The sequence below is a fragment of the Tauraco erythrolophus genome, chromosome 1, assembly GCF_009769465.1.
Source record: "Tauraco erythrolophus isolate bTauEry1 chromosome 1, bTauEry1.pri, whole genome shotgun sequence".
In the NCBI taxonomy this organism is placed as follows: domain Eukaryota; kingdom Metazoa; phylum Chordata; class Aves; order Musophagiformes; family Musophagidae; genus Tauraco; species Tauraco erythrolophus.
Genome location: NC_141465.1, coordinates 78,416,788 through 78,431,195, shown reverse-complemented (window position 1 = coordinate 78,431,195; position 14,408 = coordinate 78,416,788). Strand labels below are relative to the sequence as shown.

The 14,408-nt window shown below is 40.0% G+C and overlaps 1 protein-coding gene across 2 annotated transcripts in view; it reads left to right on the top strand.

The window, feature by feature from the left end:
• GPC6 (glypican 6) overlaps nucleotides 1-14,408 on the top strand; it is an 800,550-nt gene that overhangs the window by 712,336 nt on the left and 73,806 nt on the right. For both annotated transcript variants that reach the window (XM_086611390.1, XM_086611383.1), the window contains exon 5: nucleotides 13,203-13,333. In XM_086611390.1, coding sequence (XP_086467516.1) covers nucleotides 13,203-13,333 — 131 coding nt within the window. The remainder of the gene's footprint in view (nucleotides 1-13,202; nucleotides 13,334-14,408) is intronic.

The following is a 14,408-nucleotide window of genomic DNA, read 5'->3' as shown; positions in this document are numbered from 1 at the left end:
GGAAAGATGTTACTCATAGGATATCTATTCAAAAATCTGGCATTGGTACCTGGGAAATATGTATTTCAGATCTTAGTAGCGTTTGTGGTTTCCCACATAAAACAAGGGCAAAAATTTTCTTTGATTCAGAAGAAAAAAAGGCTGCATTTATCATAGAAACTGAGGAGCATCCAAATGTTCTCTAATAGTCATGGCAACACTAAGGAATTTGCCATATAGTCTTGGAATTAGCAAGGTATCATTATTGTAACAGCAAGATGTTAATAAAATGTGATCTTCTAGTTTCAGTCTACATGCCTTTTCCTGTACTGGAATAGACAATGAACCTTAACACGTTCCCATGCCACCTGCAGTTTGACTGGCCTCTATTACATCCTCCAGTAATTCTTCTAATTCAAGATTGTAGAATGTTAGATTATGAGTTGTGTCATATTTGAAAGCTTCCATTTATAACTTCTTCCACAGTGGTATTCAATACAGTGTGGTATTCAAGATGTTATTTTACTGTAGATTTCTTCATAAATATAAACATGCTTTCTTTAGTCCTCTGTTCCTTCCCTAGTTATTCCCAATATTCAGTGTGGGGTTTTTTTGGCGATTGCTAAATCGATGTTACAGTAGTATGAACTGAGAAGCTTGGTTTTGAGCAACAATAGTCATCTCAGAACCCTTCATTGCCTAAAAAATGTTAGAATTTACTTCTTTTTTCTTATACTCATCCCTTGATTCCATTTTACTGCTTAGTCATTAAGTATCATGAGGTCTTTCTCAAATTTTCTGGGACAGTCTCCATCTTTACTCTCCTGGACAGTAACACCAGTGTGCTTTTTCACCTCACTATTTACCTGCATTCCCAGATCCTATATGAAAAAGTTACAACAGCAAAGTCTTAAGCGTAGAGTCCTGTGGAGTCTGTTAAAAATGTCTTTGGAGGAAAAGTTATCCCAACCTAAGCTTTCTACAACTGACTCAGATAGTAAGCCTAACTTCTAGATAGGTGAAATGAATTAAAGCCCAAACACTGCATCACAGGAAAAGTCTGAGTTAGGAAGGGACCTGTGGAGAGCCAGTAATGTTCAGCCTTCAGCTGAAGGCAGGGCCTTAGATTAGGTTTTTCAGGACTCTGCCAGACCAAGTCTGAATATTTTCAGGGAAAGAGGTTCCACCACATTCCTGGCCGATCTATTCCAGGGTTTAGTTTTTTACCATGGGGATTTTTTTGTTATGGCCAAATGGAAACCTTTGTATCCTGTCCTGTCACTCCACATCCACGCGAAGCCGGTTTCCCCACCTTCTCTGTATCTACCCCTTAGGCACTGAAGACTGATGAGATGTCCCTTGAGCATGCTCTTTATAGGCCGAACAAACCCAGTTCATTCAGCCTTTCTTTATTCATCAAGTTATCCAACCTTCTCATCATCTAGGTGGCCATCCACCAGACCCTTCTGACCCAAAGAATGCCTAAAAATGCACTGATAATCTTAATGCAGCACTGAAGATGCACTACATCCACCAGTAGCAAGAGACTATGGAACAGAAAAAAAATATTCAACAAAAAGAAAAAATAGAATGAGGACCAATGTCCTTCCGTAAGTAATTCCCAGTAAACTGCCAATAAGAATGGCAAGTCTGTTAGGTTTAAACTGGGTTTTTACAGAAGACATTATAGTCATGGATGCCACCACCCTTATTAGTAGAATGATTACGTGTATATTAGGTACTAGTAAAGAGTGGAGTTACTCTTGAAATAACCAAACAATTTCTTGAAATAAACTGCTTGTAAAAGTAAAATACATATCACTTCTCAATAAAAGATAATGGACAGCTCATTAATTATGTTTTCAAAAGTGTACTATAAATTCTGTCACGGTTGGAAAAAGTTCTACTGCACAAAATTTAGTAATATAAGTAGGGAACGAAATAAAAACTAATGCAGAAAGTATGATCACTGTAGATTCTGAATATGAGGAGACACTTCAAAAAATATGTCAGGACTGACATGGGAAATAAGAATTATAAATCAGTTGTGATGAAGAGGATAAGGAAATCAGATGCATCAAGGGAATAGAGGCAGTTTTCTAAGTCAGATATATGGGCCAAAAAGGGCCTCTGCAAAACAACACTGATGAGATTCAACTTTAAAAGTTTAGTTAGTTTAAGACACCACAATACCAGAGACCTCTTTCAAAGGAAATAAAGAAAACAGCAAAAGACCTGAGGATATTACTTATGAAAACAGAGTAAAAACATTAGCATGGAAAGTATGACTGAGCACATATTAAAGGAGGTTAAGATAGATGTCTACGAATATCTGAGGGATATAAAAACTAAGAAAAGAATAGGACTGTTTAAGATGATATGAGGTAGCTTATTAGAAATAGTTGAGTGAAATTAAATAGCAGTAAAAATGCATAAAATAACTGGATGAATATTCTAATAGTGATATATAGTAGACAGTGAAATAGCTTTCTTAGAAAAAGTGGGAAGAACGCAACTAAGCTATTTTAAAATTGGTCTGGACAGATCACTAGGGAGTGCATACCATGGGTAGTAAGTCTCTATGGGCAGTGGAATGACTGGAAACATCTCTGAGGTTCTAACGTCTGTGACTGTACCAATATAACGGGAGCTATAGACTCAGGAGATTTTTGTTGAAGGAAGGATACATTAAATATGCAATTTCAGGCTATGATTTGCTGTCTTCAACCATTTGAGTGTATTTCCTCAAAGAAGAGTCAAAAAGATGGACTTTTTTCAGTGTTCCAAAGTCCACGTCTTGAAAGAACTATGCACACTAGTCTATGTTAACATAAATTTAAAGAATGAACTATAGACAGAACAGACATGCGTTAACAAGGGTTATTTTATTTACTAACAACGTTTTCTGTGACTGATGATGAGACTATTTAAACATCTCTTGCCATAAGGAAAAAGCAACAAGACAAAGATTTTATAAATTTATTGCATTTTATTAATTGATTCATGTCAAACATTCAAATAGAATCCCCAACAACACTCGGCAATAACATTTTCTAAAAGTCCAGTTCAGAAGGACATCTTGCATTCAGGTCCCATAGTGTAGTGGAAGAATAACAATAGTAGACGAAGATTACCATTTTGCCTAGTCTTTGCTACTTTCTTTTTGCATATGTGAACAAAAATAAGACATAACAGTGCACTAAAATATTTAGAATTGCTCAAAGTTATAGAAAGACAAAGAAGAAAAATCATTTTAATATGGTCATTTTTTTCAATACATGGAAGAAAAAGTATGCTATGTGAAATGTTAAAAAAAATGTAGTGAATCCGCAGCACACCCTACAAAGTTCATTTTGTTTCTATCCGCTGCAATAAGATGACAATTGTGTGTCAGAAACTTTTTCAAACATATATTGTACACAATATGAAACTGATTTATTGAGCTATTCTACATAAAAGAGATGGTTAGAGACAAACCCAGCAGGAGTGATAAAAAATTCTCCATTATTACAGAATTGGGTATGGAAAAGTTCAGCTTATTCATACTCTTGACAATTCTATTTTTTCTTTTTTGAGGGAATAGTAAATGATATTGTCATCAATAAACTTGGCTACATAGCTGATAGAAACATCAAAAAACATTTTAATTCTTAAATCTACAAACTCTTGTAACTGAAATTAAACATAGATAATAGCTAACTAGATCTGATTCTCTACATGCATTTTTAAAGTTTGCTTTTTTGATTAATTGGTAATTAACCTGGCAGGGGTAATTCTGGATTCCAGTCCCTCCTGCAAGAACTTAGGATGTACTTTTCATTACATCACCCTTCGGACATCAACCATACAAGCATAAGCCAGAAAACTGCTTTCACCCCTTCATAACTGTGTGCCTTAAATACTAAGATAGAGACCAATCTTTCTGTGCAGATGAGTAGCTAAATATTCCATAGAAACAGCTTTGAAAGGAACACTATCAGGCATATACAGAATAGCAGAGGTAGTTAGGATGTTTTTCCAGGAGGTAAAATTTTGAGCCTCCTCACAGTAGGCAAAAAAAAAAAACTCTCCCACATCTTGGTTGTACTGTGAAAAGGTAGACACCTTCAGGACATCATTCTTCTTCACTGTTCCTTTGAAGAACTCCTTTGAGTCCCCATCCCTGATGTGTTTAAGAATAGGGTGGATGATCTACTTAGCGATATGGTTTAATGGGGACTAGGGACGGTTGGACTCGATGATCTCTAAGGTCTTTTCCAACTTAGAAATCTATGAATCTATGAATCTATGAATCTATGAACTCCATGCTCTAGGAAGAGCTACAGAAATAATCGGCTCAGAAAGGCTGAGAGCATGAATGGATCCCCGTCAGACTGCCATGACGTGTTGTTAAGCTTTTAAAAGCATTTAAGAGTGACCTGAAGTTTGTACAGGGTCCAACTTCTGCTTTACCCATTGCCAATGTTTTCTCAGAAAACAACTCCATCACACAGATCAGGATGAGATTCGGCCATTGTGGCGTTTCACTATGGGAATGAATGCAGATCCCTTTATTCACACAGGCACATACACATCTTGAACCAGCTCCCTTGAATCATAACCTGGATCTCAAGACCATCCAGACTCTGCGCGCAGACCTGGACCCTTCACCGAGCGTCCACCTTAGACCTTGGGTCTTTCCAGCTGCAGGTCTCCTCCTACTCGCCAGGCAGTCCAGCTTGAAGTTTGCTAGCAGGACTTTATACGCACGCACACACAGAGAATACGCTGCATACCTAACGCTGTTATTCTCAACCAGAAAATGGTTAGGAATAGAGTTTAATAAGAACATAGAGCAGACCGCAGTGACCAGGCAGCCAACAAGTTTGCTGACAACAGTGTTTCCACCTGGATGGCCTCTTTCATATGCTCTCTTCTCCCAGTTTTCCCATACTTGTTCCTCAGCTCACCTTAATCCATCTCATTCTTTGCCCTTGTTTTCTCCCATGTAAACAACCCACCCCAGGTACTTTTTGCTCATTGCTTCCTGTTTTGCTAACCATCTGTGAAATCCCGGCCTTCTTCATGGCACTAACTGTGACTTTTGATCAGCTGCCTACTCTGTTATTTGTTACCCTCAGGAAAATCTCACGCCATGTCCAGTAGTTTCTCATCTTTTGCTCACTTACCTAAACCTCAGGCAAGGACTAGTCGTTTGCCTATATACCTTAACAGATAAGCTTAACTGGATATTGATAACTGAATATCCAAATGAGGAATATTGAGATCCCCTTTACAGAGGTGCAGACATGAATTTTAAGAAAAGTACCCTCCTCCAACAAAAAAAAGAGCAGGATGTAGAGAATTATGTTATTATGTGAATACATATGTGGAGCTTAAAGATAGTCAGAGAGGAAATCTGTCAATTAAGCCTCATCAGAATGGAACCGTACAGTGTTCTCATATGAATAATAATGTGAAAAGAGGATTGTGGACCCTGAGAAAAACAGCAGTTTTGGCATCACTGCCATGCCTTACTCTGATTTCCTGAGAAAATAGTTCTTAGCACCTCATTAAATGTAAGGTGGAGTTTTACTTTCCTCTTGAATTTTTTTAGTAAATCATAATCTAGCAGTGAAAGTTTTGGCAGAGTGATACAGGGATGTATTTCCACTGTTATTATATTTCTAAAAAGTCAATACGTACCCATATTTCACTTTTCAATTTTTTTTTTTTATTTTGTTTCATTAATTTACCATCTAACGCTCTAAAGATTTTATGACCACTATTTGTATTTAGTGTCATGATGGAAAATTCACTGAGTTTTGCCTACATGACGTAGTAAATACAACCCATGCTCCTGCCTCCCCTTGCCCTTGGTCAGAAGATTGGGAAGGTACCAAGTGAGCACCGCTTTGCAGCCTAGCATATTAATAGTTATATCCTTTTCCAAAACAGTCATTGCCACTCTCAAGGTCATAGTCAACTACGATAAGTTGCTCAGTCTGTTTACAACTGATTCATCTCTCTGCTTCTGCAATCCATGGACTTGTCCGTAGACTAATCCTTTGAAGCTTCTCAAATTATAATTTATCCTTGCATTCTTTCACAAGCAACTATGTGAACAAGCACTTCACAGTTCTTCATAAGTAAGTGTTAGACCACATATATGGGACTAGAAAAAATAGGAACATCCTGACAGGAAATTTAAGTTAAGATCTACCTCCCTTTTTTCCCAAAACAAATATACCTTAAGATTTTGTGAAGGACACGCAATTTAGTATTTTACCATTCTTTGTCTGCCTGAAGAAACATTTTTAGAGACTTCATCCATAGATACTTTTCCTCATTTCCCTGGGGAAGGCTTGGCCACTGCTGGAATCTCACTGATAATTTAAAAGTAGAACAACAACAGTGTGCATGAAAGGAAAATCTGTTACAGACAAACTAACACAGACCCAAAAAATACCTTCCCTTATCAGTTCCCTGAGTCTTCCCTATCAGCAATCTGAGTCTTCCCTATCAGACCCTCCTTGAATTTTCTTGATGATATAAAGGTGGGGAGAAAAATGAGACACTGATTGTTTTTAAAAGAACTTTGTATTTCAGTCTAGTTTGGGTTTTTTTTTTTTCACTTGTCAGATGTGTCATAAATCAGTGCCCCTGTTGCTGCTCCTTTTGTTTCAATTTGGGATTTACTAGGAAGCTTTCTGGAAACCTGCCCTGAAGGAAAGGTAACATAAACAGGAAGACATCACTTTTAGTATCAAGATAAGTCAAAAAGACAGTCGCTTGATGCAGCTCCTAAGAAACAGAGGCAGATTCTTGTCTATTTATATTATTAGTCTATCCATTATTTTGCTTGGAGATGCTCAGGGTTCATAAAACATCATCTTATCTTGAAATTCTCACATGGCCTTCTAAATTTTTAAGTTATACAATAAATCACTTACTTACCATGGTGATCAGATTTGTCCTGTTCTTCTCATTAAAATGGCACCTCTAAAACTTAAAAAAAAAAAAAAAATCTGTGAAATAAACCGAATATTTCTACAGAATCTTTTTCTTCTATATTGCTTAAAATTAAACAATATCCTTCTAAAAGCCACTATCAAATATCTATGGTATTTCTTGGTGTGGGCAAGGGAATACAAAGCAGTTAAAGAGAGCTGCTGTGCTCAGCCAGCAGAGACATTTTGGGGGCCTGGGACCACACCCTTCAAATCCAGTAAACTCGTGGGTTTTACTGCATCAGGAAGGTCTCCACTCCTGTTTTGAGGAACATGCATCTAGCAGGAGAGGTCGAGAGCAGTGGCACTGACAGTGAATCCAGTGTGCCATATGCTCTGCTCTTTCTCAGGACTGTTTTGCAAGCCTGAGTCCTCAAGTGAGCAATTAGTCATGTTTATTGTTTCCGAGTCACTAACAAACCTGCAACGCAAGAATGACTTACCTAAACTGAGTTCCTGATCCACTCGCCCAGCAGCTAGATGCCAGCTTTTTGTCAAGTGCTGTAGTATATGGAGAGGGAAGACATGCACTTAGCCTAAGCAAAGGAGATTTTGAAAAATGGAAAAGAGGTAAAAATAAAGGACTATCGTGGTTTAGCCCAGCTGGCAACTAAGCCACTACGAGGTCACTCACTCCCTCCTTGCCCTCAGTGGGGTGAAGAGGAGAAAAATATAACAAAAGGACTGAGGCTCGAGATAAGAACAGGGAAGGATCACCCACCAACCACGGATCCGGGCAAAACAGACTTGAGGACAATTCAATTTAATTTGTTAACAGTTACTTGAGAGGATAACAGGAAACAAAGCCAGATCTTAAAAACACCTTCCCCCACTCCTCCCTTCTTCCCAGCTCTACCTCTTCCTCCAGTGGCGCAGGGGGATGGGGAATGGGGGCTGCAGGTCAGTTCATCACACATTGTTTCTGTAGCTCCTTTGTTAAAGGAGGATGACTCCTTACACTCTTTTCCTCAGCTCCAGTGGATCTCCTCCTCATGGGACAGTCCACAGACTTCTCCAACATAAGTCGTTCCCACAGGATGCAATCCTTAACCATTAGATTTCTCCAACCCTTACCCATTAGATTGCTTCAGCGTGGGCTTCTTCCCCACAGAGTCACGGCTTCTTAGGAAGCTGCCACTTACTCCAGTGTGGAGCTCTCTACAGGCTTCAGATGCCTCTCCGCCTCGTCGTCAGTCTCCAGCAGCAAACGAAGACCATTCTCTACAATCTCCTTCAGGCACAGGCATCTCTGCTCCAGCGTGGGGTTCTCCACAGGCTGCGAGTGGGTCTCTGCTCCGCTGTTAACCCCGACAGGCTGCAGGGGGGCTGCTGCCATCTCACCACAGGCTGCAGGGGAATATCAGCTCCATCACAGCTCCTCCTGCTCCATCTGCACTGACCTGGTGTCTGTGTGGCCATTTCCCTCAGGTCTCGCTCCTCTCTCCTCTGCAGCCACACCAGGCTCAACAAGCCCCGGCAGTACTGGCAGGACGAACTCCACCCAGCGACACCCCGGCAGCACGGCGCTTCAGAGCGCTTCAAGCTGCACGGTTGCAGCCATCTCCAGTCAGGTGGCGGTGGTCCAGCGTGGGCAGTCACCCTCCCGGGAGGCCTTGGGTCCAGCCCCCCACCTCCCCTCTCTTCAATGTCAGTCCAGCCTAAGTTTGAGCTCCTTTGTCCCCGTCTTAAATAGGACATTCGCAGAGGCAGTGGCTGGCTCAGCCCTGGCCTGAGAGGATGGAGGGTCTGACCTGGCCGGAGACCGGCTCCACTGGTTTTGAAGCCGGGGAAGCTTCTAGCAGCTCTTTACAGGGTCCATCTCTGCAGCCCCTCCCCTGCTGCCCAAACTCCACCACATAAATCTAGCACAAGGACATATGTAATTGAAATTACAGTCCAAGTGTATTAACGACATAAAAAACAGATGGTCAATTAATCAATCAGTTTTCAGCTTTTTATAGCACAAACAATAATTAAGCTCCCAATATCTACTATTTGGGCTGATTAAGAAGTTATTAAACCCACACAGAGTCCCACTGAACTGAATTAGGCTTTATTTCAGTTCAAGGGTGTGTTCCTGAGAATTAAGATTTCAAGACTGAGGCATACAGATTTTCTTAACTTTCCAGCTTCTCCTGTAATAATATTCATAACATTTTTAGGAGAAAAAAGAGACTTGCCCGGGACAACAGTGTTGTATTTGTTGTTACATGATCATAGATTTGAAGAGCTACAGTCTGGAAAGGACTATTACAATATTTTGACAGTCCTGTTATAAATCTCAGATCATTAAATTTCACTTGATTTTGACTATATTCAGCCTAACAGCTTTTATTTCATTCAATCGCATAGGATACCTGGTCTGCATATATTGTATGTGTTCATATAGAACTGCAAGTGAATAATTAGGTTTGGCACTGGAGTGAAGGTTAGGGTTGGCAAACAAGAGGATGAAACCTAATGAGCTGAGGAAATATTTTCCAATGGACAAATTCACCTTAAGACAACACACTGTGGTTTGTTTTTTTCCTAGAGACCAACGTTAAGGATAGGAAGCTCCATCTGAATGTTACTCTGAGGGCTAACTCAAAAAATCATAGATAGAAGCTAGTTAACTACAGTAGTAATTATGTTCCCTAGAGGCCTGCACACTCACAATAATATGACTGCTGTGCTCTTCAAGGCTTCTCTAAGTCTAGGGCTGTCAGGTAAATTTGGATAGGTTTGACATAATATTAGGAACAACATGATGGTTAGATAAAGGATAGAAGGAAGAGCTCAGTCAGATGGAGGCTGAGAAAATCATTTTGGAGTTCATAGAAGTGTCACTTGCTCATCCTCTTTTGCTCAACTGAGCTTGTAGTACTCCTACTAGAAGGAAACAGGAGTAACTCGGCACACCAGTCACTGCTAAATCAGCCATGGCCCCACAAAACTCCTGAAACTGAAGAAGATAAAATGAGTCCTCAAACATTAGTTTTCCATTTGTACAAGAGCTCATCTGAACTGTGCAATTGCCCAAGACTTCTAGTTTGATCTAAGCCCTAAAATGGGTCTTAACTGGAAGCACAGCTTGTGTCAGCGTCAGAAATAATGTTGCAGGAGGAACCTATTTTACCTTAGCCCTTCAAGCATCTCTCATCCCAGCATTTAATCCTTTTCTCACTCTCTGCCTCTTCAAATATGTCCCTGTATAGACCTCTAGTTTAACACTAGTCCTGTCCCACATTCTAACTCCAAAACAAAAATACAGACTGCTAATATAAGGATGTACTTGTTGTAAAAATAAAGTTGTGGATATTTCAAATTAAAATTTTCCCTTAACCCGTTGGTCCCTAGCCATATCCCTGTAGTGCTAACTAAATAAAAGATTGCAGGGCTCCAATGTCAAAGTGATACAGTTGGCTCACAGCCTCACTGCTTCAGGCTAGCTTCTCCACAGATAGTGTTGTGAATAGCTGTCTGGAGTGATCCAAAGTCATTCCAAGCCAAAGAAGGAGATAGCAATTAAAGAATATGGACAACCTGGGATCTACTGCTGGATTTTGCTCTCTATTCTTTTTTTTTTCCTTTTCTTTTCTTTGCTTTTTTTTTTTATCGTAAAGCTATAGCCCATGTGTTTGAAACATAAACTTGACTCTAACCTTAATGTGAACCCAAGCTCTTGAACCTGCCACCAGACCTATACCGTAATATATCAAATAAGGAAGCTCAACACAGCAAAAAGCTCACAGAAACCTTTGTCAGCCAGGAATTACTCACATTTCTCAGCCTCTGCCCACTTCCAGTACAAAGAAAGACTAAAGAAAGACTAAGTCTATGGATAGGATTAAAGTTCAGAAAATAGAAGCTGATGAAGTAAGGGATGTTTTTTCTAAAGATACAAACTGTCTAAGCCAGGAATAGATCTTTAATTTGCGTGTCCTAAAACTATTAATTTTGAAGTTGAAGGCACTTTTCTTGAGGAAAGTTTTTCTTACACTTAAAGTTATGGTTCTTTTTCAGTTAAGGATGATGCACTTTTCTGCCACATGGCTGAGATTCCACTTCAAGATTTGATTCAGAACTAGTGCCTCCTGCCATCAGAAGAAGCAGCAAGTAGATTCAAGCCACCACCCATTCTCATGAAGGGTCTCCAGCAATTACCTATTTACTGAGTTCTACTTCAACACAGTCCCTTATCCAAAACATGTATTTGAGCTTAGCATTAGACTTATCCAACCTGCTAGTTCCTAAACTGAAGTGTGCTCATACAAAGAGACACCTGTCCTTAACTTGAGATGTAGGCTACTCCTATAAAAAAAAAACAAACAACAAATCCAACCTTGTGACTGTTTTATCCATTATCGCTAATCTTAACCCTAATCCTGAAATAAACCACCAAAATCCAGTCACCAAGACCTGTGCCCTAGCAATGCCTAGTACTGGTTGTGGCAGGTAGGATTTAGGCTGATCACATTGCTTATGAAGTGCTAAGGCATAAATGTTTTATTTAAGTCATTGCCAACGTGCGAGGAAGAAAATCCTTTATACTAGTCCATACTTAAAAATTCTTTTTGCGTGTGGAAAAATCGCTAACTTATTGCAGGAACCTTTAAGTATGTATGTGTGCATGTGCACGCGTGTGTCTTTGTGTGCATGCAAACTTTTGTTTCTTCTGTCAGAGCCAGGTGCTGTTTTCACCAAGTTTCCCACTGGAAAGGGTTTAAACCAAAGAATTTTAAAATAATGTACAGCCAAAATAACATCTCGTTTTGAAACCAAATTCCTATCATCTCACCGTTTCTCAGTTAGCAACAAGTGCTATATGCCCCACTCCAAATAACTGGTTTTACACTCTTTCTAGTCTAAAAGTGCTGTGAAATATTAGACCGGAATTTGCAAAAGTCCTTAGATACTACACACCAGGTGATTTCTGTTTCAGTGGGATTTTTAGGCATGCATTGACTGTGTATGAACAACACACTGTAGCCCTCAGGTCAGGCTGTGCACGGGAGTCTGTGTTGCAACTGCAAGGATGAGACGCCAGCCTCTTCTTCCCATGCATCCAGGCACATGGGCTTCCGTGGGGAGGGAGACGATGGTCATGCAGGCTGGAAAGAAACCCCATGACCCCACAGCCAAGCGTGGAGCAAACAATCACTGCCATCAACGCTACGGGGTGCTCCCATATCCACATAGCTGCCATGAGACCAGTTGCTGTGCTTAGAACAGCAAAGCACATGTGGGATCTATTTTGGAAGGATGTCTGGTTAGTACCTTTTGGAGCCTAAATCTGAGGGATAAAGAAGTGAGCATGTGAAGATTTTTGTTTATCATGTTAAAATTGCAAGTGGCATCTGTTTAAAGTGAATTAGATGCTGCAAATTTTAAATGCTAACGTATGAGACAAGGATCAAATATGGTGTTCAAAGGTATAGTATAAATCCAGTTTATCGCATGGCTATTGTCACAGAAATTGTGATGAACCTATGTCTGTGCATAGACAAACATATGTCAAAACCTTTTTTACTGTTGTTAATTTCTGTTCAGTTACTTGTTTTTTAGTTAATGAACACAGAAAAAAAAAATTATTTTGGAGAGGGCCTCTAAGGTAAATTAAGCAAACGATTGTTTTAAAATCCAAAACATACAAAGAATATATGTTTCTGCACACAACTTTCAACCATGTTTTGAAAATGCAGCAAGGCAAACATGTTTTATACCTATACGCTATGGCAGAAATCCAATATTCATCTGCTGTTCATATTGCAAGAAAATGAGATCATTAAGGTCAGAAAGAACAGCTGCTTTAATTATAACACCCTGGTATATCATATCAAAGTTTTCATCATCTCGCACAAATTCTAAGAACATACCCCAGGGATTCATATCTATCATCCTGCTTTTTCTCGGGAAGGAGACTACATAAGTACACTCCAGAGCACCGGCTGCTTCGAGTGGTGCGATACTGTGTAAAATAATTTTACCCCAAGCTCGATAATGCTATGGCAACTATTATTAACCTAACTTTTACAGTCTTTATTCCTCTTTGTGTGGTGGCAGCAGTAGGGGAAGATATTTCTGACAGCTGGGAAGCTGCCCTGCAGGCTTCATGGTCCCGCTGCCTCATGTCCCCATGGGTTCCTCCTCGGGAGCTCTCGGTACCAACGGCTCTGGCTGGGAACACTGCTCTGCCTGAGGCACCCCAAGGTATCCCTTCTTTAAGGGAATGGCTGCTTTGTGTTTTAACAGATGCTATGCTTCTGGTAGCGGAGAGATTAGAGGGACCGTTCAACATTGAATCAGTCATGGATCCCATTGATGTCAAGATTTCTGAAGCCATCATGAACATGCAAGAAAACAGCATGCAGGTGTCGGCAAAGGTACTGTGTGAGTTGCGCCTTCTCTGTTGCTGAATGTCACAAGCAGGGGGAAAAATATCTCCACCATTTTTCTGTCCAGACTTTAGAAAAGGTTGTCCAAAGCACCAGAAATTGCTTTTACTCGTTCAACAGTTCACCAGATTGCCTTTGAATCCTTCATCTATTTAAACAAGACCAAATATTTCAAAAGGGAGTGACAAGTAGAAAAGTACCATTTAGTAAACTCCAAAATTAATATCTATAAGAGATTTAAGGAAACCAGAGAGTGCTGAAAATTGATGGTAACTCCATAAGCAATATCCTGTGGAGTGCGCTTGGTAACTTCTGCTGGTGTCTCATCCGTGATTCTCCATATTAACTTCCAAACACATTTTGATCTGTCTAGGTCAGACTGAAGTACAATGTGTTTGAGGTGAATACACAAAATGTTCCATTTAACCTCCTTTAATAGCCACCCAAGGGAAATATCATTACATTGGACAGTCTCTGATTACCAGACCACAGTTTGATAGAGTTTTGTCTGCATTCTGACACAAAGATAAACAGAGTTAATGATACCAGCTTCCTCCTTTCCATTTTTAGTGTGTGCGTGTATGCACAGATCACCACCACCTCTGAACCTCATGTTAATAAGATCCTTCAAATTCAGTGGCAGGTGCTCTTGAGCCAACAGTCAACAATTAATGGCTTTTCCTTAATATTCATGAGTGCACTGCAGCTCAAAATCTAAAGTCAACAGTTTGCCACGTTCTCTGCATTAGGAGTTTCTTCCTCCTGTTGATGTCTCTGTGATGAGTTAGATGCTGGCTAGACTGCCATCCGAGCCAGTGAATTTCCATTGCTTGGAAGGAAGCTGCCGTAGCTGGGAAAAATGTGGGGACAAAAGCCAGGAGGCTGAGGTTAATATTCTTCCTGCCAAGCCAAAATTAGATGCTTTTTATGGCCCCAGTGCTGCAGGTCGCTAAGGATTTCCTTCAAGATGCTTTTTACTTTCAACCTACATGAAGTTACTTGGATTTTAAAAGCAGTCTACATCCTGCGCGATGAGACTTTGTTCTGGCAGCAGCGATCAAGG